Genomic DNA, 24,385 nt, shown 5'->3' with positions numbered 1-24,385 from the left:
CGTGGAGCTGCAACACACACACACACACACACACACACACACACACACACACACAGTCTGGGGCCAAGTGTCGACTGGTTTCCTGTAACTGTGTGCAAATGTTTGAGCTGGAGGTCATCGCTGGGGTCAGACTCACTTTATCATGTGTGTGTGCATACACTGTGTGTGTGCGCGTACGTCCACGAACCTTTAATCAGCCATGTGCACACGCACACACACACACACACACACACACACACACACACACACACACACACACACACACAGCAGCAGGTTCTGGGAGAGGAGAGAACAGTCAGTACTTGGAGCTGATTGGACCAGAGAGGAGCTCCGTGCCTCCAGTAGGGGGAGGGGGGTCGTCTAGGAGAGGTCGACCAGTTAAACAGAAGTTATTTTTGTGAAAGCCGAAAGTAAACAGCTTGCTGTTTAAAATGTTATATAACTTATTATGTAACTTCAACAACAACAACGCAACGACACAACAACCACACATCTTCTGCCCACTCACAGCAGCTCACTGTGCCTATAGCGCCCCCTTCTGAGAAGCACACTGCAACCTTGTGTTGGTTCCAGATCAGTAAACCAGCAACTTTTTTCTCCGTCTATTAATACGTGTTGTTCAACCCTTGAGGTCACAGGTGGAAGGAAGTAAACAGTATTACAGTAAACATTCTGACCTTCTTCTTCCTCTCCTTCTTCTTCTTCTTCTTCTCCTCCTCCTCCTCCACACCAGGTCTGGGCGACCCGGCATATTTCTACGTCAGTTGTGTGTTCCTCCTCAACGGCGCCATGATGAGCATCTTCTTCCTCTATGGGACCTACCTCAGGTGAGGAGGAGGAGGATCTGACCATGGATCCCAGAGGAACTGACTGAATCTGACGCTCTTTGTCCTCTGTGTGTGTGTGTGTGTGTGTGTGTGTGTGTGTGTGTGTGTGTGTGTGTGTGTGTGTGTGCGCGCGCGCGCGTGTGTGCGCGCGTGTGTGCAGTGGGAGCCGACTGGGAGGGATCATCACCACCCTGTGTTTCTTCTTCAACCACGGCGAGGTGAGTGCTCCTGGAGAACCTGGTGTGTGTGTGTGTGGGGTGGGGGGGTGACGGGGGGGGTGACCCCGGTGACCCCGGTGACCCCGGTGACCCCTGCTGTGGGGCTACGACAGCACGATGTGTGAGAAGTACCATCAAGGTTGACCAAAACTCTTCAAGAGCAGCAGAAACAGCGGCTGGATTTGTCGCTGGTCACTTTGCTGAAATGAAAAAGTCACTCAGAGGAAGCTGAATGCTCACTAAATGTATTCTGGTCGGATAACACATTAGAAAACTTGTCGGGAGGGACTTCCTCTAATAACCTAAAAAAAAAAAAATCACTACTCTGCTGGCTGGAGGTGGTGGTAGGAAGTCGGTTGAAGTTTGTAGAAGCAACAAACTGAGCAGCTCTGACGAGGTTCTCGGTGGTTCTGAGTTGAGGTGGAAGAAAAAGGTCGAGAAAATTGTCGGTAGCCAGCCTACTGTCTGTCTGTGGCCCGTCAAGACAGACGCTCGGTGTCGAGGTGTGAAGGAACCAGCCGGCAGCGCCACCTGTGGAAGGAAGTGACCTCAAGTGTTGAACAACACGTATTAATAGACGGAGAAAAAAGTTGCTGTTTCACCAGCGGGTCCACGCCAGCAGACTGCAGTCACTCTGACGTCTGTTCTCACTCTCTCACTCTCTCTCTCTCTCTCTCTCTCTCGCTCTCCCACCAGAGCACTCGTGTGATGTGGACTCCGCCCCTCCGTGAGAGCTTCGCCTACCCCTTCCTGGTGCTGCAGATGCTGCTGCTCACCTACATCCTGAGGTAAAAGCCTCCACTGCACTGGAGGAGCTTCACTTCCTCTCTTCCTGCTGCTGCTACTCAGGTTAAAAAAAACCAAACATCTCCAGGATCAATGTCGTGTTCCAGCCGAGAGAGGAATTAATGAATGGGGATGATTCAGATTTGGATTCATAGGTTTTCAAAGCGTTAGGCTCAGATTATCCCACTGTAATCTAGATTATCCTGGCTGCTGCCGCCGCTGCTGCTGCGGTGGTGACAGTAACCCCTCCGTCTCCTCCCCCAGGACCAGGGCACCGAGCCGGGCCGCCCTGCTGGCGCTGGGTGTGTCCAACCTCTGCTTCATGCTGCCCTGGCAGTTTGCCCAGTTCGTGCTGCTCACTCAGGTAAGTGTGGTGCCCCCTTCAGGCTGTCAGGGAAAGTATCCTTCTCATCCGATTCATCCACTTGATGATCTTTAATTGTGTTGTGTTGTCGTGTTTGTCCTGCAGGTGGCGTCTCTGTTTGCCTCCTACATCCTTGGCTACCTGAGCGCTGCTAAGATGCAGTCCATCCTGGTCACTCACATGGTACAGCTGCTCCTGCTCCTGCTGCTGCTGCTGCTGCTGCAGAGTTCACAGTTCAGCACACAGTGGGGTGGAAACTATGACACGTGACGTCTCTCTCTTCTCTGGCGCCCCCTGCAGATCACCCTGGCTGCCTGCTTCATCCTGATGTTTGGTAACTCCATGCTGCTCACGTCCTTCTACGCCTCCTCGCTGGTCTCCATCTGGGTGAGTTGCTCCAGTCTGGGGTCCCTGGTCCAGTCCAATCCAATTCCAATCAGACTGACTAGTCCAGTCAGATCCAGTCTGATCCAGTCTGACGAGTCTGGTCCAGTCCAGTTCATCAATTTAAATCCTTCAGAATGTTCAGAACCTGGGCTGCTCCACTGATGATGATGTCATTTCAGGTGATCATCACTCTGGGGAATCACTTCTCTCAGCTCCTTAGACGCGGCCTGGTCACATGGGTACGTTATGATCTTCCAATCAGCTCAGGATGTCGAGGGGTGTGTGTGTGTCTGTGTGTGCGTGTGTCTGAAGAGTGTGTCTCCTCCTCATCCCCAGGTGCTGAAGGGTTCAGCCTGGATCGTCTCCACCGTCCTGCTCAAGTTCTTGCTGTCCACGGTCCTCGGCGCCGCCGATGATGTAAGACCACGTGACCTCACTTCCTGTCAGATGATTACACTTCTTAGATGAGTGTAGTCAAGCTTTAGGTTGATGAAAACAGAGACGCGTTTTTTCAAGTTAATTTCTTTTTTTATTTGTTTACCCAAGTCAAATTGAATCGTCTAAGATGAATGAATTGACCAGTTTGTTTGAATCAGGAGTCAAAGCTAGGTTTCGATTCATGTGAATGACTTGATTCCTGAGGCACACGTCACCACATGGTGAATTGAGAAGGAACGTGTGGAAGGTGTATCCGCTGCCCTTGGTGGTGGCTGTAGGCATGACACCATTCTGTTATACGGTCTTGACTGCCGTCGTGTGTCTCAGGCCCACATCAGCGGACTCATCAAGTCTAAGTTCACCAGCTACAAGGACTTCCACACGCTGATGTACACCTGCGCCGCCGAGTTCGACTTCATCGAGTTGGAGGTAAGTTTGGGGCCACACAATGCTGGTTTCTGAGCGGAGACAAAAATTCTGGTTAAATTGCTCTTTTTCCATGTGTTCACATCCCACCCCCCTGTCTCCCCGGTGTGTCTCCGCCCCCTCAGACCCCTGTACGGTACCTCAAAACGCTGCTGCTTCCTGTCAACCTGCTGGTCGTGGTCGTGGTGGTGGGGAAGGTGAGTCTTCAGCTCCAATGAACCATCCATCATCCTTCATGATGTCTGCTGTCCCGATGCTCCGCCCACTCTTAGCTCTCTGCTCCTCCTCCTCAGACTGTCCAGGACTTGGTGCGCTCCCTGAGGGAGGGCGAGAAGACGGACGACAGCGCTGATGCTGCTGCTGCTGGGTGAGCTGGCCCCGCCCACACACTGCACTGTAGTGCAGCTGTAGTACCACAAGAATCCACTGGATGAAAGCTGACAGGTTGACGGGGGGGGGGTGTGACCCCGGTGGGGGGGGTGACCCCGGTGACCCCTGCGACCCCTGCGACCCCTGCTGTGGGGCTACGACAGCACGATGTGTGAGAAGTACCATCAAGGTTGACCAAAACTCTTCAAGAGCAGCAGAAACAGCGGCTGGATTTGTCGCTGGTCACTTTGCTGAAATGAAAAAGTCACTCAGAGGAAGCTGAATGCTCACTAAATGTATTCTGGTCGGATAACACATTAGAAAACTTGTCGGGAGGGACTTCCTCTAATAACCTAAAAAAAAAAAAATCACTACTCTGCTGGCTGGAGGTGGTGGTAGGAAGTCGGTTGAAGTTTGTAGAAGCAACAAACTGAGCAGCTCTGACGAGGTTCTCGGTGGTTCTGAGTTGAGGTGGAAGAAAAAGGTCGAGAAAATTGTCGGTAGCCAGCCTACTGTCTGTCTAACAGGTTGTGGTGGTCACAGTCTGTAGCTGCGTTTCCATGACCCTTAAAATTGCAAAAAAAACTAAATATGGCAATAAAAAAACTTTATTGGAAACAGCTCAAGTTGGAAAAACCTCTCAAATATGGCTACAAGGTTTTTGATGCCCTCATGAGGTGGTTTTTCACATGTATTCATATGAGGGTTGTGCATCTCTGGTTTCTGGCCAGTACGATACGTATCTCGATACACTGCCAACGATCCGACACATTGAAGATACAATACGATTCACCCCCTATTACGATGCAGTGCGATGCAGCACAGTTTGATTCACCACAATGCGATTCGATAATAGTAAATAATAATTTTATTTATATTGCACTTTACATTAAGAAATCTCAAAGTGCTGCAAGAAGCACAAAACCTAATATAGACAAATAGCAAAGAGACATAAAAAATCATACTCCGATGCAAAGGAATGATGCTATGCAATTCAATGAGTTTGATTATTTATTCACCAAAATACAAACATTCTGTATTTTTCAATTTAAATTGAAAGTTTTTTTTGTGAACAACTGGTTCACAATTAACAATAATGAGTCATAGTGCAATATACTTAATGAAAAATAAATAAACCTTTCCTTATTGCGTTATTTTCTTAGAACGAGTCGAGCAGTAGGCCAGTGGGGCATTAAAAAAAGTTAGCACGCTCTGCTCACCACTCGCAGTAGAACATGAAGCGGGGAGGCTTGGGTACTGGCAGACGCCTCCACAATGTTAACGCCATGCCGCCTTCTCAGGTGTGTTAGAATATTAGTTGTGCTTCCTCTGTACTTCACTGCAGCGCGGCACTAATTGCATTTGTTTTATCCAGTTGTCCGTTGTCCCTCTTGCAGAAACCGTTTCCACACTTTCGACTTGAAATTGGCGGGTGTGTGTATCCTGTCCGACTCTGGCTCCGCCCTCCTCGTAAATCCATCACATGCAACTTTGTTGCACCCATGCTGCATTGCGCAGCTACAGTAGGTGTAATGATTTAACTGGTGACCGTGTTAAACTGGTACCTTACTTAGGACGACCCATACTGTGTGCGCACCTGCAGTAGGTGTGCTGGTTTAACTGGTCACCGTCTTAAACTGGTGCCTTACTTACTAGTAGGAGTCGGGTGGATCACATTTATAAATTACGACATAGAGCGCTAATTAAATTGATGGGATTTTATCGACGCACAGACGTAGAAACCAATGCATCTAGGTTTAATCCCAAAATTGCATCTATTCACGGCTGCTCTACCAATGAACTCGCATCGTGCCTGCGCGTGTCCGTGTATCGATACGTATCGGTTAATCTTCCCATCTTCATAATTCATATAGAGGTACATCGCAAAAGTGTCATGGAAACACATTTTCACATTTACACGTCAGTGGACGTGACGTGCGGGGTGAAAATGGTGCATTACGATTGGACGGAGGAGGCAACGGAGTATTTTTTTACAAGTCATCAAAGAGAAAAATATAACAACCATTCTGGACAGCAAACAAAAGCAAACGTAATTCTTGTAAATCTCGCGGGACGAGATTTGTCCAGAATTACAGCTTGGGCTCTGCACACCATTCAATGGAAGCACCTGCAAATCCCAGCTGTGCTTTGTTGAAAATTTAGAAATATCGCTATGAAAACGCAGCTAGTGTTAAAGTGTTAAAACTGGCAATGTGGATCGTGACACCACCCCCTAGTGGCTGTTTTACATTCTGTTTTGGATGTTTGCTGAGCTAAGAATAAAACTATTTATTTAGCCCACTTTGAGGAAATTGTCATAGTTAAAGTGGCATATATAGTGCAAAGAGAAGAATTCAAAAGAAAGTGAATTTAAGAAATAAAACATATGCCTACATACACATTTCATACATATCTAAATAAGTTGAAAAAAGGTTGAGTTGCTGAACTTGCTGTGTTGTTTCAGGTGTGACGCTGCTGGAAAAGGAGAGGTGAGGAGAAAACACACACATCCATTGCTGTCTGTGTCATACAGTCACTGGTTGGAAGCTATTGATTGTGTTGTTGATGTTGATGGTTCGTGTTGCAGCTGGTGTTTCATAGTCTGCAGCTGCTGGCCTTCGCCGTCCTCGCTGTCCTCATCATGCGTCTGAAGCTCTTCCTCACGCCACACATGTGCATCATGGCGTCGCTGCTCTGCTCCAGACAGGTGAGCCCCTCCCCCACCCTCTCTCCGCCGCCAGTCATGTGACCTTAGCGTTGTCATGACAACAACCCTCTGACTGCCTCTTTGTTTCTTCTACTCTGCTGCTCAGCTGTTTGGCTGGATCGGCGAGAAGTTCCGACACCAGGCGGCCGCCACCACCGTGCTGGCGCTGATGGCGGTCCAGGGCGTGGCCAACCTTCAGAGCCAGTGGGGCATCATCGGAGAATTCAGCAACCCGCCACAGGAGGAGCTGTTGGTTTGGATCCAGGAGAAGACGCCGCCAGGTGGCTGGAGACACCTTAGGAGGAGAGGAAGAGGAGCGCTGCTCCCTGCACTCACACAGTGTGTGTGTGTGTGTGTGTGTGTGTGTGTGTGTGTGTGTGTGTGTGTGTGTGTGTGTGTGTGTGTGTGTGTGTGCGTAGGTTCGGTGTTTGCTGGTGCGATGCCCACCATGGCCAGCGTGAAGCTCTCCACTGGACGTCCCATCGTCAACCACCCCCACTATGAGGACGCCGGGCTGAGGTGGGTGGAGTCACTGGCTCCCCCTGCTGGTCACCGACTGCATGAAGCCCCCTGAGGAGCTCTTCTCTCAATCCTAGAAATATGAGCCACAAGACTTCCTGGTTCACTCTGGAGAATGCAGCCGTGTTGTGGTTGTTATTTTGGAGTTTGCAGCAGTGTGACGGTGTGTTGTGTTGTGTTGTGTGTGCAGGGAAAGGACCAAGCTGGTCTACTCCATGTACAGCCGCATGTCTGGAGAAACAGTCAAGAGGAACCTGATGAAGCTCGGCGTGGATTATTTCGTCCTGGAGGATTCCTGGTGCACCAGGAGAACCAGGTAGAGGAAACACACACACACACACACACACACACACTATCCCTGAGCAGCCAGTAGGTGGAGCTGCAGTCTGGCAGGAACAGGAAGCTGCTGCAGTGCTCCTCAGTAGAGGAGGAGCTTTTGGAGTTGTACTCCTCCCACAACAGGAGGAGGATGAATGTGATTGGACTGTTTTGTCAAGGCCCCTCCCCTCTTCCTTTCCCCCCAGGCCGGGCTGCAGCATGCCGGAGATCTGGGACGTGGAGGACCCCGAGAACGCCGGCAGGACGCCTCTCTGCACCCACATGACCCGGAACACACGTCCCCACTTCACCACCGTCTTCGGCAACAACATCTACAAGGTCCTGAAAGTCCCCCCGGCCAGCAGGGGGCAGCAGAGATAACAGCCAGCCCTCTGTGACTGGCCAGCAGCCCACCCACCCACCGACTGCGGCTTCCCGTCTCTTTTTCTCTTTTCTCTCTCTCACCGCCGACTGTGACGTCGACTCGAGTGAATGAACGAACAAAGCGTTTCCTGGCCCCGACCAATCAGACGCGGCGATACTGTGAAGCCTCTGCAGACTGGAGTCACATCAACAGTGTTGATTCTTCTTCTTCTTCAGCACCTCCCAGTTGTGTTGTGTTGTGTTGTTGCTTTTTGAAGATAAGTTATTCCCGCCAGTGTTATGTGAGCGACATCACGGTGGGATTTTTGTTTGAAATTTTGTCTTTGTTTTTTCAGCTGTTTTGACGTGAGGTCAGTGTGGCAACCTGGATGAGAGACAGTTTTTATTCCCGCTGCATTGGAAAAACAAGCAGAACGTCTGATTGGAGCCTTTTCTTTTTGCTCTGTTACTGTTATTTTCTGTGAAACGCCAACAGTGTTCTGGTTTTTGTTCATTATTGTTATATTGTTGTTGTTATTTTTCAGTGTTTACTGCCAAAGTCGTGCTGTCACATCCCTGCTGCTCTGGATCTCTGGACGGCAGCAGGAGGTTCAGTAAGTGTCCTTCAAACCAACGCTGGGTTTCATCAACGGCCCAATCAATCAGCTGATCAGCAGCAGCAGCTCCACTGCTCACATGACTGTCGTCTGAATGACAGTGTGTGTGTGTGTGGGGGGGGGGATAGGTTGGGAGAACAGGTGTGTGAGACTGAACATCTGTTAGTTCCTGTGTGTTGGTTCACTGTTCTGAGGTTCCTCTCCGAGGTTCTCCTGGTTTTTCTAGAACTTCCTGTCCCAGACGTGTCGCAGAGCTTTTTTTTTAATGTTTGTCTAAAATAAAAACATTTTGCTACCAGTTGGTCGTTCATCTCCTCCTCCTTCAATTTAATTTCTAACAAGTGGAGCCGCAATCAGAGGAGGCTTCCTATCTCAGCTGGAGTCAGGACACCAGTTGTCTGTTGCAGCCTTTAATTGTGTTTTAGAGGGAAAAAATGACAGTCGAAAGCAATCAGAGATGAAAACAACCAGATTGAAACGGAGACGGCGCCCTCTGCTGGTGGGTCTAGTGGAGGCGCGAGCCGAACACCTGCACCTCACACAGACTGAGGAACTCCTCGGTGTCGGGGATGAAGATGTTGACGTAGCGGCCGTCCATCCCGGGACACTGAAACTCGGCCTCGCCGCCCGCTGGGATACTTGAGATCACCGCACACCTGGCGGGGGAGGGGCCAAGTGAGGGAGGGAAGTCGCATGCCAAGCAGTTATGACAACACACACAGACAAGTGAAGGACAGCGAGGAGGTGCCGGGTTCTCATGCCAGCCCACTCAGGACCTTCCTGTCAGAACACACTGAGGACCAGGCAGCGTCGTGAGTCACATTCAGCCACATGGGGGCAGCACAACTCCCACTGTCCACCAGTTCATTCAAGTCTGAACAACCAGAGTTAGTTTGTCTTTGGTTTTGATAAAGTCTAGAACTTGAACATGAATACAGTGTGAGTAAATCAGCTCTCTGTGATGTCACAAAGGGCACTGCATTTCTGCCAGGTGAGTGGCCACACCCCCTACCGATAGCTCCATACTCTGAGACTTGCTTTGATATTTTTTTTTTTTTGTCCCCCTTTTAAACACGTGAAAGGTCCAACACAGCACCGCTTTTAGCAACAGACTGTAAACACAGGGCTAACAATGCTGCTTTCTGATGCTAAGAAGCTTTGATCCCGCTGGTTTGCGCCGGTTCTCCAGTCTGGGTTGAGCGAGTCAGTCACCTGGGGTTGGCGTTGCCGTTGTACTCCAGCGAGTCTCCGATCCGGATCTCTGCGCCGTTCAGTCGCTCCGGCGTGGAGTCCATGTTGGTGACCTTGACCGAGAAGATCTTGTGGGTCGCGCCCAGGTCCAGGCGCCACCAAGGGTTGATGTCGTTCATGGTGTGTGTGCAGGAGCCACGCTCCCACGTGCTGCCAGTGTTACCGTCGATGGCGTTGTAGGCGGAGCCAAACTCAAAGAGCGAGGACTGCGAGGCCTTCCCCCCCACGGCCAGGTTCTCTCCTGCACCCAGACACATTCACTGTGACCTTTGACCTTCCACCTGCCCTACATCATCCACAGAAACTCCGGAAGAACAGAGCAGTCTGCAGGGAACCACTGGAAATTGAGCCTGGTGTTCTCACCAGTGGGCGCCAGGTAGCCGTAGACCTCCACCTCACACAGCGTCAGGATCCTCTCGGTGCCACGGAGAGCCAAAGTCACAAAGCGACCCTTCACACCTTCAGAGACGTTTTGGCTGTAGGTCTCACCCAAACCAATGGCTGCCACCGTGGCCACCCTGACACAGAGGAGAAGAAGAAGTTATGTTCATGATTAGAAGAAGAAGTTCCTCATTATCGTCATCATCCAGATTTTGATTTTGATTTTTACAGTTACATTGTATTGTACATTTTACACTGTAGAATTGTCAGATCAAAAATGACAACCACATTCTAAAAGGACCTTAAATAAATACAGATTTGCCTAAAATTGAACAAATAAAAACAGATGAACATAAATACAAAGAAGACGAAGAAGGCCCATCAACCAGTTTCCACTGGTACCAGTGAAGATGCTGTTCAAAACAATTATGGTTGTTTATGAAGGGATAAGGGGGGGCGGGTGACCTGGAATTGCATGGAAAACCTTAGCGAGCCTTTTAGAAGTTAGTTGTGTTGGTTGATTTTACCAAATGATGGAAAATGCTCTAAAGGCCATGAATAGAGAATGAACTGCTCGTGGAAGTTGGTGTTGATCAGTAGTAGGACAGAAGACCGCAACAAGTTGAAAGCTGCTCAGTCATTGGCGGAAAGAGTCAGCTGACATCATGCAGCAGTGAAACAAAATTCTCGCGCTGACCGCAAAGGTGGAGGCCAGTCTGATGTGGACCACTGCTGAGGGTGAAGGGCTGAGGTGGGTGAGGTGGGTGAGTTGGTTGAGGTTCGCCCGTCACTCACAGCGGGTTGTCGAGTCCCGAGGTGGTAGTGGAATTCCCCACGTGGATATCGAGGTTGTCCAGCCGGTACTCGCAGCAGTCGCCTCTGTTGGTGATGCTGATGGAGGTGACCACGTAGGAGTGCAGTAAGTCCACCCGCCACCAGGGGTCAGTCAGCTCTGCAGAGTGGGTGCACGAGCCCGAGTGGAAGCGGCCGTCGCGGTTTCCGTCGATGGCGTTGTAGGCGGCGCCAAAGTCGTGGGGGTAGCGGCCCAGCTGGGTGGCCTTCCCGCGCAGGGCAACGTTCTCTGTGGGGGAGGGGCGAAGCCAGGACATAGAACACAGAGAATAGAATCTGAAACTGGGAAACTACGCTGTTTTTACAGCAGTAAAAACAATACAAAAAAATACACTATCCAGTAATTACTGTCATCACAAGAAACACTGAAGTGAATCTATTTACAACAAACAATCAAGCAAATGTGGAAAAGACAGTCAGATTGTGCAGGGGAGGCAGTAGGGGTAAGCAAGGTTTAATAAGCCATTAATGCAACATTTACACTGAGTCAAGAAGAAGTCCAGAATGCTCTCTGTCACACAGTGGGGAAGAGTTCTAGAGGGTGATGATGGGGAGGAAGGATCTCCTGGAGCTTCCTTCAGACAACTTGGAGAAGACACTCCTGACGCTGTCTGTCCAGTGTGTGATGGAGAGGGTGGTCCTGCTGGTCAATGATGGATAGGGTGGTCCTGGTGGTCCATGATGATGGAGAACAGTGTGTTGTGGTGGAGATGGTGGTCCTGCTGGTCCATGGTGGAGAGGGTGGTCCTGGTGGTCCATGATGATGGAGAACAGTTTGTTCAACGTCCTCCTCTCCACCACCACCTCAAAGGTCTCCTGTCTGCAGCCTTCTGGATCAGTTTGTTCGATCTGCTGGTGTCACAGGCTGAGATGCAGCAGCCTCCTCAGTAGCCCACAGAGGAGAAGAGAGATGGCAGGCCAGGGGGAGTTAGAAGAGGGTGGTTGGGGGAGACGAGATGGAGACCAGGAAGAGAACAGGGGAGATAGAAGGTGGAGGAGTGGGGAGGAGTTGGAGGGAAGAATGGACTTGTGAGGAATAAAGAGGAAACTGAAGCAGAAACCACCAAAACTCTGGAGATTTTTTGAGAAGCAGGTCACATCAGAAACCTCTGCTTCATATTTGCACGTCAAACACACAGCGGACATACACACAGGACATCCTCACCGTAAGCTGAACTCGCCACGACGAGCAGCAGCGTCGACAACAGCCTTAACATCAAGGTCATTTTCCTGGTGGGGGCGCCAGAGTCCATCAGCAACAGTCCTCAGACAGGAATAAAGACTGTCGATAAAAATGGGAAAAGACAGCCGAAAAGATGAAAATAAAAAACGAAAGCCTGATGCAGATTTTTTTTTCTTTTTCTTTATTTTTTATGAATTATCACTTTTTGTGGATTTGGATTCAGATCAATTCAAATAAATCTCACCTGGACTGCACAGAGAGAGAGCTTTGTTGTTTGAGTCTGATGATTTGATGAAGGAACCGATCTGAACAAATTGTGGGATTTTTATAGGAATTCTAATGGCGACACCCAGGCCGGCTGGACCAATCAGCAGCAGGAGGATCTAATGTGCAGTGACCTTCCTCTTTTCACTACAATCACATCTTCCAGTCTTCACCACTTGCTCTGTGGGGATAAACAGCAGAACTTCAGATTGTCAGATGATATTTTTGAACAAGTGCAGAATGCTTTACCATTAATTCTTTGTTTTTATATAAATATGAAATGGGTGTTGTTGCACCAGAGTGGCTGATGGTTACATTTTTTAACCTTTCTTTTTTTTTCATTTTCTTTTCATTTTCAGAAAATTAAAGACAAGGACACAAATAATAATATTAAAATCTAACAAATATCATGAATATATGAAATGAAAGTGTAAAACTGGACTGAACCACTCCAGTGCCTCTCCTCTCACACCATAATTATTTCATTCAAAAATATATGAAAAAAAAAAAAGATTTATTACATCTGATATTTTTAATCAATTGACACTATGTGTATTTTTAAGTGTTTTATCTACTGCTGTATGATTTCTTACATTATTCTCAGCAAAGCCAAAGCTATGGGGAACTAAATCACCTTCTCCACTTCTGCTTTCTGCTGTTTGTCCAACTGGAAGTGACGAAAACTAAACCCCTCCCCCGCCTCATCCACCCCCTCTCCCACTGAGACAAAAACCCAAAAAAGAGAAAAGAAAAACAACTCAGCGCTTAAACCGCCGACTTGCACTTTGGCTTTTCCTCTGAACTGTTGCCACACTTCTGCTTCCTGCAGCAGCATCAACCAGCTCAGTGACAACACTCCAAAGTAAGACACACATGACTGTGAGTGTGTGAGTTATGTTTTCTTTAATGTTGTGTAACAGCACTATTTCATAAAAAACATCTGCAAATCAGCAGCGATGTAACACTGCAAACTTTATTGTTCACAAAAAGACACAACCTGAGTGCACTTTCAATAAAACACAACACAATCGCAACAAGACTGCAAAACGGCACAGGGGAGATTTTTTTTTTTTTAACTTTTTATTTAGATTTTTGCACAATAAGAAACAGAACAGTAAAGAACAGAACAAAACACATTATCTTATACAGGGAAAGAGAATATCTGAGAGGATAAGAAAAAAAAGAAAAGAAATTAAAATATTCCAAATGTCAAAAATATTTATACACAGGTTTTAAGAAAGTGCACACAAATACATGTAGCAATCTGTAAATAACACCTAGGGTGTTACCTAACTCTGGTTCGACTCAAGGAGCGAGGGGAGGCCAGTGTGAGGCAACAAAGATCATTTTATTCCCAGATCAACAACAGTGAAACAAACTCAATGTATATTAATCCCCAAATCCAACAATAAAACAAACAAAAGCAAACGAGGTGTGGCTGTCAGGCTCAAAGTCCAAAGTCCGGTCCCAAGCCCAATCTGCATCAATGTCAAGTCCAAGTCCACCCAGTCTGTGTGTGGTCCACCCCGGCAGCGTGTGTGTGTGCATGTCAAATGCCACTGCACGCTCCAGGTGTGACCCCCCCCGTCGAGACGACGAGGATGAAGGACGAAGGTATCCTCTCCGATCCCGCCTCTCCTGGGCAGGAACCCCGGCCGTCGACCCAACCCAAAAAAACTCAGTATATAAAAAAAACAATCTGCATGGTAAAACATAAAGTTAACCAGCAGTCATAAACTTTCTGTACAGAATTATATTTCTCTCTCTTCTCACTTAAATGTAACTTATAATACTGGCCACAAAAAATAAGCAACTGTAGCATGAGACATTAAAATACCTTCTGTCACCATTAATGTCTTTCCTTTTTAACAGTATTACACAGAGCATTTCACTCTTCATCAATAATCAATCATGACTCATCTTCATTCACAAATACACTTAAACTGCTTCAAAAATTTAAAGACGTTATAATTATTAAACCAACATGTAACAAACGCTTAACATGGCGTCCAGAACATCCACATTCAACTCCGATTGTTTTTTTTAGCATAAGAAACCTTCAATATTCATCACAACTGAAAAAGTACGTATCCGCTAGCATGTTAGCATATAACATATAAATCACCGGATAACACATTGGCATGGCACTCACCGGAGTTCTCAACTCGAAAACAAAACAAAACGGTCTCAACCGTCCAGGAACTCTCTCTTGTTGCCACTCAAACACATTCGGACTCATTCCATACATTAACAAAAACTTTTTCTCGTCAAAAATCTTGCCGGAAACAACACGCGGCAGCGTCAGCTACGTGCCGTCTCCTTCCCAGCATGCAATGCGTATACTCCCATTTCCCCACCAAACAAACATGAAGCGCCCTCTTGTGGCAACACAAAATAACCACATCCAGGCACTCGTGAATTTGCTTGTATTTTCACAGGGTTACATCCACCCGCCCTTAATTAGCATGCGTCTCTGCATGTCAACTGACACTCAAATATCAATAACTGGATTCGTGTAAGGGCAAGGTGAAGGGCTTAGCACAAGGGGCAAATCAAGGGCTTCTGTGAAAACTTGGTCTAGACTATGCAATATGGAGCGCATGACCAGAGTCAAGGGGTTTCCAAGACATTTGTATGATAATCTGTCAGGCTCTCTTCTAGTTCTGGTTGGCCACCTGGCCTCGGGTTCTTTTTCATCCTGAACAGAACTGATATCAGTCAATCCCATCTCCATGTCATTGTCTCTTTGGGTTTCTTTTTCCATTTCTCTCTGATTCTGGTTTTTCAGCTCTGTGTCACCAATTTCCTTTACAGGTTCTCCATTGGCTGGTTCATTAGGTACGGTGAGACTTTCCTCAGCAGGTACTTGAGCAGGTAAGTCCATTTCCTCTGCTGGTAAATTTGTCATGACAGGTAAGTTGTCTGAAGGTAAGTTTACATCATCCACAGGTAAGGGGTCAGCAGGTAAGGTCATTTCCACCTTTGCTTCCGCACTTAGAGCCTGGAATCTGGTTATTTGCTCCTCTCTTTCCACTTGTTCAGGATGGAATTCTCTAGCAGTCGGGTTGAGATTTGACCCTTCTAGGTTCACAGCCAAGTTCAAGGGAGGCTTAGTCTTTGTTCTGGGAATGTCATGCACAACAGTGAATGATGGGTAAGTGACTTCATCTTGACTAGCTGATGGATAGGGCAACTCCTCCTCCTCATCACTATCATGTACATGTTCTGCCTCCTCAACTTCAAGGACTGGATTTCTCTGGGAGTTTCTGATAGTTGTCTCTTTTCTATTTTTCTGACTCACTTCTTTGACTTCAGCTGACTCTGAAGGTGCGAGGAACCCACAAGGTAAGAGCAGATCTTGATGTAATGTCCTCTCTGGGCCTTCAGAGGTGAGTCGGGCCACCACATACACTGGGGAGTCACCAATGTGTTTCACCACCTTGTAGACAGTCTGACTCCACTTATCTGCAATCTTGTGTTTTCCTCGTATCCCCACATTTTTTACAAGGACTCGGTCCCCAACTTGTAGAGTGGACTCTCTGACCTTCAAATCGTATCTCTGTTTGTTGCGTAGAGCCGTCTGATCACTGTGCTCGACAGCCAGTCTGTAACTCTCCTCCAGTGTGTCTCTGAGTTTGTTCACATACTCACTGTGAGTGACTTTCCTCTGTGCTTCAGGACTTAGTCCAAAAGCCACATCAATGGGCAGGTTCGGTTGTCTTCTATACATTAGTTGGTACGGGGAAAATCCGGTGGTGTCATTTTTTGTGCAATTATAGGCGTGGACTAATGGCTGCACATGATCACGCCACCTCACCTTATCCTCTTCCTCGAGAGTTCCAAGTATTGCCAGCAATGTCCTGTTGAAACGCTCTACCGGATTACCACGTGGATGGTAAGGTGTTGTCCTTGATTTCTTTATCCCCAGGAGGTCACACAGATTTTTGATGACGGCAGATTCAAAATTGCGGCCTTGATCACTGTGTAGGCATTCTGGTATGCCATAGTGTAAAAGGGAAGTTATTCCATAGTGCCTTCGCCACTGTCTTTTCCTTCTGGTCGGGAGTGGGCACTGCAACCGCATACTTTGTGAAGTGGTCAGTTATCACCAGTATGTTCTTTGTGCCACGGCCGTCTGGCTCCAAGGAGAGGTAGTCCATACAAACTAACTCAAGTGGTCGGCTGGTCTTTATGTTGACAAGATGGGCTGTTTTCTCTGCCTTTGCCTTGCGTCGAAGACACCTCTCACACCTTCTGATTTTTTCGTCAACCTCTACATACATCTTCGGCCAATAGAATCGTGCACATACCAGATCTACTGTCCTCTCGTACCACAAATGACCGACTTCATCATGGAGATTCATCAACGCCTTCTGTCTGTATTTCTTTGAAAGAACAAGCTGGAAGGTAAGTTGATTCTCACCTTTGCGCTTTCGATACAAAACTTCATCACTCAGTATCAGCTGATCTTGAACTCTGAGCAGCAACTGCACCTCCCTTTCCTCTTTCTGCCGGAGACGGTAAGTGAGGTGTTTACCTGCTCTAGTGATGTCTATTACTCTGTTAATTGTTGGATCACTTCTCTGCTCCACTGCCCAATCCTGCTGAGACATTCTGGGAAGCGTGGTGGATCCAGGAAGCAGGTCGGCGTGAGCATATTCAGAGCAGATAGCTTGTCCGTCCATTGCTAGACACTCCACAATGACAGGTAAGTGAGTACTTCCTTCCCCTGTTTCAGTCAGTTTGTCCAGCTGATGCCTCTCACAGACGGCTCTGACAACCTCCTTCGGGAACATGTCATCCTCTTCCTCCTTCAGAAACTTTGACATAAACTGCCGCACGCGTTCATCGTCAACCGCTGCACTGTCATCCATCTCTGCACGGGCATGTGGACGTCTTGATAGCCCATCTGCGTCCTGGTTCTTTTTTCCAGCCCTGTATTTGATGCTGAAATTAAAGTTGGAGAGGTCAGCAAGCCAACGATGACCACAAGCGTCCAGTTTTGCAGAGGTCAAAACATAAGTCAAGGGATTATTGTCCGTCAACACAGACAATTCCACACCATAGAGGTAATCAGCAAACTTATCTGTGTTCGCCCACTTGAGGCTGAGAAATTCAAGTTTGTGAGCGGGATACCTGCGTTCAGAGTTGGACAATCCCCGACTGGCATATGCGATGACTTTCATTTGGCCATCTTGCTCCTGGTATGGAGCGGCTCCAAGGCCATGTGAGCTAGCATCTGTGTGGAGTGTATATGGCTTCTTGGGGTCTGCAAATCCCGCTGCAAAGGTGCTGTTGTCAATCGCTCAATGAGGTTTGTAAAAGCATCCTCAGCTGAGGGTGTCCATTTGTAATTAAAGGGTTTCTTTAAGTCAGCACTGGAGAATGACCTTTGCCCTTTTGATGTGTTGTCTTGTTTCTTTTTCTTTGCGGGGATGTATCCAGCTGTCAGGTCGTTGAGAGGCTTTGCAATCTTGGAGTAGTCTCGAACAAACCTCCGAAAATATCCTGTGAAGCCGAGGAACGACTTCAACTCGTGTATGTTGTTTGGGCGGGGCCGTGAGGTGAGTGCAGCAATCTTAGCAGGGTCTGTCTCCCCGCGATAATTTGAGACCAAACTCTCTTAGTCGGTTCAATACCCTCAAAAGCCGCTCTTCATGTTCCTCTACGGTATTGGAAAACACGATGAGGTCATCTAGGAATACCAGCACTTCTCCGTGATTTAGCGAGCACATACACTTTTCCATAACTCGCTGAAAAGTACTTGGAGCATTGGTTACTCCCCGCGGCATCCTATTAAACTCCCAAAAGCCCATGGGTGTGACAAAGGCGGTCTTATGTTTATCCTCTTCTTCCATTTTCACTTGATAATAGCCCGATTTTAAATCCATGACCGAAAACCACTTTGCTCCTGTCAGAGATGCAAACGCCTCTTCAATGTGTGGCAGAGCATAAGCATCTTTAATTGTTTGGCTGTTCAGTTTTCTGTAATCCACACAGAGGCGTATTTGTCCATTTTTCTTTTTCACTACGACAATAGGCGAAGAAAAAGGACTCTCTGACTCCCTGATGATGTTTGCATCATACAACTCTTTCAGATGGAGACGAACCGCCTCGTAATCAGATGGATGGATGGGCCTTACCCTCTGTTTGAAAGGCTTCGGGTCAGGAAGGCGGATCTTGTGCTTTACGGCTGTTGTGTGCCCATAGTCGAGATCTTCCCTCACGAAGACTTCAGGAATTGAATTCAACTTCCGAGTGATCCTGTCTTTCCACTCATTTGACAAGGAGGAATCAGCAAACTCAAACTTGATCAGATGTTCAGGATCCACTTGACCAGCTGTTAAACACTGAGCAACAGCATTGGTCTGGTCTGGGGTTTGTACTCTTCCTTTAATACCATCAGGGGAGGTCAGTGGAGCGATGGACAGTGGTATTGAAAGTTCAGCCAGAGCTTGATGGGCTGGAACTATGATGTCGAGTGTAGATTCATTCTTGAGGAGAACGGGGACCTTAAAGGAGGTCTGACGTGGGCTTGCCATTATGTAGCTGCAGCATATCAAACCACCCGGCAGACTGACATCGGTGGGGGGCTCCACCAGGAGAGGCGCACCATGGACAGTGGGGACATGTCTTGCACGCCCATTTACTGCCATTTTCTTTCCAGCCGGGATAACTATGATGTTCTTTGATTGTAATTTCACTCTGCCCACTCTCCCATCTTGTTGTGTCTTGCTTAAGTAGATGCTTTGCAGGTGTCTGACGAGTGAAGCATACTCACAGTCTAGTGAAATTGCTGTTTCTCCATTGAAATCTTTGTATAGGATGTCAAGAGTATTTGTGCCGACGAGAATTGGAACCTCGACATTTGCTCTGGAATCGGGGACAACCAGAGCCAGCGTTGTGATCACCTGAGGCTCTCCTGTAAAATGTTCTGGGAAAGCTATGTCAACTTCAATGCAGCCGAGGTAAGGAACAAGTTGGCCTGCAGCTCCCTCTATATGCAACAGGTCCCCTATGGGGATAATGGGATGAGAAGGTAAGTGGGTATGATGAAAGGATTTTGTGATGGTTGTGACCTGTGAGCCTCCGTCCATTAAACAGTTTTGCTGGACTCCGCCTACTGTGACTCTGGCTACGTGTCTCGAGCCAACCAACCTCCTTGTTAGCCGACGTGCAGTTGCTGTGGCCTGTTGACCTTTGGTTTCACACCTCCATTGTCCTCAGTTCCAGTAGGCCCCGTTACTGGAACCCATTCCAGTTTAAAGGCTGTCTTGTTCTCCACTCATCCTGCTTGTGCCTGCGTTCTGTGTACTTTTGGTCTACAAGGGCTTTGTTCATGGGCTCGTCACAGTTTCTGGCAATGTGGCCATCTTCTCCACACCTAAAACAGAACCAGGCCTTTGGTTGAGGTCTTGGGGTAGGTGCGTTTTGCGACATCACGTGATGAGCCTGGGCTTTGGCCACTGGTGGAGGTGAGTTATTTGTTGGCACTGCACCTTTAAATCCCTGTTTTTTTTTCTCTTTCTTGTATTTCTTGCTGCTCAGCTGCATTTGTAGCTGAGCAACTTGTTTTCTTAAGCTTTCAGTTTCCGAGATGTATGACTGCAGTAAGCTGGCGCTGGGATCACAAAAAGAGATGTCAGGCACGGAGTGAATGTTTCTTGAAGGCTTGGTCTTGGAGGAGCTAAAGTGACGCTGCATCCTGTCATGTTTTGATGCTCTCCTGTCCTCTTCAGTACGCACCTGCAGCAACAGCTCTGCAAAGTTAGGTGGTGTTTCATTTTTGAGCTCCAGCTGTAGGACCACGCTTGGACGAGGTAGTTGTTCGAACATGGTTCACCTGCCATTTCACACTTGGGTTAGTTACATTCACAACTTCCATAGGAAGAAGAGGCTCAAATATTGGCTCTTATAGCTTCTGGTTTGAATTCAACAAAGACTGTTTCGCCATCTGATTCTCCTGTGTTGTTCACTCTCCTTATTCCAGCTACTGGACCATATTTCTCGAGGGAAGCAACGATGTCCTGATCTGCATCATTACTGTTAACACCAGACACATACACGACCAGCTTGTCATTCCCGTCTGCCATTGTTTAGCTGGCTTTAAGAAAAACAAAAACAATAAATGAATAGTGGGAATAGTCAGACAAATCACTTATCAACTTCTTATGTTCAAAATCACAGTTTGTGTTGTACAGTTAGCGGTTAACCGAGATAACCCTCGCTCCTGGCTGGCTCGCCAAAAAGAGATATCTGTAAATAACATATAGGGTGTTGCCTAACTCTGGTTCAACTCAAGGAGCGAGGGGAGGCCAGTGTGAGGCAACAAAGATCATTTTATTCCCAGATCAACAACAGTGAAACAAACTTGTATAATTGTTCGTAGTATTTGGCAAAGGTCTTAGCTATTATTTTTGGAGTTTCAGTTGTTTAATTTTAGGAATTATGTGACTTGCCTGTGCTTTCTGCAGTTGAAATGATAGCAATCTACTGGCCTTATTTCCACATTCATAATATTTTCTATCAATGAATCTGAGAGCACCTTCTGCCTTGTATGTGAGCAAATCATTTAATTTGGCTATATTTTCTTTACGTTTATCAAGTATTTCTTGTCTTCCATATTGCTTATGTTCCTTTTCTAATCTCTTCCTTTCAGTTTCAATTTCCAGTTGCTTTTTAAATCTGTCTTTCTTTATTCTTGATCCAATGGATATTATTTTTTCCCCTTATTGTTGCTTTTCCTGCATCCCATAGGACGGAGGGTGAGACCATTCCATTATCGTTCAGTTCAAAATACTCGAGTAGAGCCAGCCTTATTTCTTCTCTTGTATTAACATCTGCTAACAATGAGGCGTTGATTCTCCAGTATTTCATACATGGCTCAATCCCAAAGTCCACTGTCATTGTGACTGGGCTGTGATCTGAAATGGTTATTGATTCTATCATACAGTTTTTCACACGCTATATGTCCTTCTTTAACAACAAGAAATGATCTAGTCTTGAGTAACTCCCATGCAAAGGTGAAATCTCTTTCGTTTGGATGGAGGTGGCGCCATGCATCTACTAATCCTAATTCTTTCATCATATTCAATAAACTTTTAGACATTCTATTTTGAGGTCTTGAGGATGTTGGTAATCTGTCTAATCTGTTACTCATTACACAATTCAGGTCCCCACCCATGAGAAGGATACCTTCCCCATTATCCGCGATTAGATGTACAAGCTTCTTGAAGAAATGTGGGCAGTCTTCGTTGGGTGCATAAACATTTAAAATAGTTATTTTGAGTCCAGCAATTGTCCCTACTACCATAACATACCGACCTTCTGCATCCTGATATACTGTTTCACAGTGAAAAAATACAGATTTACTGAACAATATTGCTACCCCTCTTTTTTTGTGTTTCTCATAGGAAAAACTATAAACTTGATCTACCCATTCTCTTTTCAGTTTTTGCTGTTCTTCTTCGTTAAGGTGCGTTTCTTGCAGCAAGGCTATAGAGAACTGCATTTTCTTCAATTGTCCCAATATCTTTTTTCTTTTAATTGGGTTGTTTATGCCCTTTATGTTATAAGTAACCAAATTAAGTAAAGTCATTGTTGAATTTAAATTGTTTCATTGAATAATGACCTGTACATTCATTAGTGTCAATTTGGAAAAAGAAATAAGGATAGTCTCCAAATGTATAAAACAAAACCAACTGAAATTCACTTGTCCCAGATAAAACAAACACAGAACATTGCGAACAGGAACAAAGAACAGAACTTCCACATTTCCAGCCAGACAAATTAGTATTATATCTGACCCCCGGTGATATTGGGACAGAGAGTGGTGACCTGGTCCCTCTGTGGAAAATGGCACACAAACTGCAAAAATTACCAATGTTTACACTGGCATGTAAAAAAGGTCTTGATGAGCGTGAATCACTCATACAAACATAAAGAGTCCTCCGTCAGAGCATATTATCTTTTTATATGCTCTGTGACAACATAAAATGTATATTATTAAGCTTTAAAAGTCTTCAGTCTGTTTGTCTATTTACACCCAATAACTTTAGCAGTCCAAATGAAAATCAAACAAATACAGAGGAGATGTTTTAATAAAAGAATTGTGCGGTACAGAGTCACATAGTTATGTTGTATCATGACGGACTGATGTGAGCCTCTAACATCCACAGATGTATTTTCAAAACATTCCGTTTCCGGTCACCAGGCGGGAGGAAGTTAGTCTGAGTGACTTCCTTTCACAAGTCTCAGTGCATTTTGTGTTCAATGTTATTCAGGGTTGAGTTACTGTGTTTTTCCTTCCAAATGTCTTGTTCATGAGACTGAAACACGTTTTCGATGTTTCGATGTTCGGCAAATGTTTGTGATGCCCAAATTTGAACATCAATCAATCAATCAATCAATCAATCAATCAATCAATTCCCAGTCATGTTGCCACATGTGTATGTGACATTGTCAATGTTCTACTATACATTCACCCACTGCGTGGTGCACTAACTTTAAAGCTATGCAAGAAATAACTGCATAGCTGTATGCACAATATAGTTTTTGTTTGTATATCTAAGATATTGATGTATATTTTTTGTATTACTTTTTCATTGTAGAACTTTTAGATTTCTTTAATGTAAAGTTAACTATAAAGTAAATTCATTGTAATTCTTATTCTTATTTTTATTGAAGGGGCTGGAGGCTTTGATGCTTCATTGACCATTACAATTACAGTACTTACAATGTATGTTTACTTTTTTCACATTTTGTGCCTCCTGCCCCTTTAAGTAAATACCTGAAAAGAAAATGTACCTGTATTTGTAGCATAGTCAGTTTTTCAGAATCACATACCTGCTGTCATCCCAAGGAGGGAGAAACCAGCGTGCTTTGGTGCACAGTGCAGGATAAGGGAGTGAAAGCTTCAAGGGGAAAGGTCTGATGCTGTGGGGACAACAGCCGAACATCCTCTAACAGTGTCTTTCTTGTGGTAATACTTTTCAGCTTTACAGCAGGTGTTGATCCTGAATAAATAAATTTTTTGTTGTGATTATGGACACAACTACAAAATAAATACAACATTTTATTTTTTTTACTTTTTTTTTCATACAGCCACCCCTTAAAAACCCATGAAAATATAATTAAAAATCAAGTTTTAATTTCCTGTACCTGGTTCCAGACAATGCATGTTCCTTGCTTCTCACTCCATATGGCTGATGTGCAAGCCTTGGAAACGCGGGTGTGCCACGTTCGTTGATGACTTGAACATGGTTGACAGTGCTTTTCCCCTTGGCCTCCATCAAATCTGGAGCTCTTTTAGGAGTGGAAGTCCAGTAAAGGCGGTTTACAAGAGCGGGCCTCTACAGCATCTACTCTTGACAACCCATGTCCATTGAAGCCACATTTCTAAAGCTTTCCATATATCTATTTGAGAAAACAATCAAACATTTATAAATACGAAAGAAAAAAGTGACAATAGACAAACAAAACTGAACTATAACCATAAATAAACATAATTTTGGCAATATGCCAAATTATGAAAAAAATAGCGTGTTCCTTGCGGACAATGGCTGCATCCGAAATGCGAAGTGACATACTGTACTGCCCACTGCTACTGCCTAATGCTACTGCCTCAACACGGCACCATTTGGCAATCCTGGAAGATTGGTGGTGAATCACGACCTCTATTGGCAGAGTACAGATGCTGCACATGTTCATTTTCGGTTCGTTTTTTATTTATTTACTAAATTACTATACCCCTGGTGGGCTTTAAGAGCTTTAAAGACCGCGGTACGTGGTCCTCTTCAGCAACTTTTCTCGTGACTTCAATCATAGTTCTACAAAAGTCAGAAATGAGACGAAGCGCGCCCAACGCGCCACAGCGAATGAGTCCACTGCGCCGCCCGCGGCGAATCTGCGTCCAAAAGCGTCTTTGCATTGACTTCGTTTGTAATCTCGACGCTCCAATTTGCGATTTTGCGTTCGGTGTGATCAGTGCATAATTACCGTTTCCGTGGCGCCAAGCCAATGCCTGGTCTGTGGCTACGTCTCTCGCGGGGCGGAGGAGGGGCTAGAAGTGGTCCTGATGAGGCAGTGGGAACCGAGGGCACCGCCCCGTGTAGCA

At 46.3% G+C, this 24,385-nt stretch overlaps 2 protein-coding genes and 1 long non-coding RNA gene across 3 annotated transcripts in view; 1 reads left to right on the top strand and 2 right to left on the bottom strand.

The window, feature by feature from the left end:
- Positions 1-8,637, top strand: part of dpy19l1l (dpy-19-like 1, like (H. sapiens)) — an 11,038-nt gene extending 2,401 nt beyond the window's left edge. The window contains exons 6-22 of the mRNA XM_076028390.1: positions 734-827; positions 988-1,045; positions 1,742-1,833; positions 2,096-2,195; positions 2,301-2,378; positions 2,496-2,582; positions 2,762-2,821; positions 2,919-2,999; positions 3,348-3,449; positions 3,572-3,643; positions 3,740-3,813; positions 6,280-6,304; positions 6,403-6,522; positions 6,629-6,803; positions 6,942-7,041; positions 7,232-7,357; positions 7,566-8,637. Of these exons, the coding sequence (XP_075884505.1) occupies positions 734-827; positions 988-1,045; positions 1,742-1,833; positions 2,096-2,195; positions 2,301-2,378; positions 2,496-2,582; positions 2,762-2,821; positions 2,919-2,999; positions 3,348-3,449; positions 3,572-3,643; positions 3,740-3,813; positions 6,280-6,304; positions 6,403-6,522; positions 6,629-6,803; positions 6,942-7,041; positions 7,232-7,357; positions 7,566-7,740 (1,619 nt within the window). The 3' untranslated portion in view covers positions 7,741-8,637. The remainder of the gene's footprint in view (positions 1-733; positions 828-987; positions 1,046-1,741; positions 1,834-2,095; positions 2,196-2,300; positions 2,379-2,495; positions 2,583-2,761; positions 2,822-2,918; positions 3,000-3,347; positions 3,450-3,571; positions 3,644-3,739; positions 3,814-6,279; positions 6,305-6,402; positions 6,523-6,628; positions 6,804-6,941; positions 7,042-7,231; positions 7,358-7,565) is intronic.
- On the bottom strand, positions 4,814-5,660 carry LOC142889617 (uncharacterized). Its single transcript, XR_012926861.1, has 2 exons — positions 5,413-5,660; positions 4,814-5,333 (listed from the first exon to the last, which is right to left on the bottom strand). It is a non-coding gene; the product is annotated as an uncharacterized LOC142889617 (long non-coding RNA).
- LOC142889606 (uncharacterized) lies at positions 8,510-12,403 on the bottom strand. Its single transcript, XM_076028392.1, has 6 exons — positions 12,251-12,403; positions 11,989-12,105; positions 10,767-11,052; positions 9,954-10,108; positions 9,552-9,831; positions 8,510-8,995 (listed from the first exon to the last, which is right to left on the bottom strand). Exons 2-6 carry the CDS (start codon positions 12,074-12,076, stop codon positions 8,845-8,847), a joined length of 960 nt encoding a protein of 319 aa, XP_075884507.1. The 5' UTR covers positions 12,077-12,105; positions 12,251-12,403; the 3' UTR covers positions 8,510-8,844.
- Between the last annotated feature and the right edge of the window lie 11,982 nt (positions 12,404-24,385).

The sequence above is a fragment of the Nelusetta ayraudi genome, unplaced genomic scaffold, assembly GCF_046127955.1.
Source record: "Nelusetta ayraudi isolate G7.1 ecotype Tasmania unplaced genomic scaffold, CSIRO-AGI_Nayr_v1 ptg000003l, whole genome shotgun sequence".
NCBI lineage: Eukaryota > Metazoa > Chordata > Actinopteri > Tetraodontiformes > Monacanthidae > Nelusetta > Nelusetta ayraudi.
This window is presented reverse-complemented; position numbering and strand designations above follow the sequence as displayed.

What these genes read in the sequence shown, in the direction of transcription:
- LOC142889606 (XM_076028392.1), bottom strand. Translation starts at nt 12,076, where the DNA reads ATGGACTCTGGCGCCCCCACCAGGAAAATGACCTTGATGTTAAGGCTG. An exon ending in CGTGGCGAGTTCAGCTTACG is followed by an intron (nt 11,053 to 11,988) that starts GTGAGGATGTCC and finishes CCTCCCCCACAG; the next exon opens with AGAACGTTGCCCTGCGCGGG. An exon ending in CGGCTACCTGGCGCCCACTG is followed by an intron (nt 9,832 to 9,953) that starts GTGAGAACACCA and finishes GTCTGGGTGCAG; the next exon opens with GAGAGAACCTGGCCGTGGGG.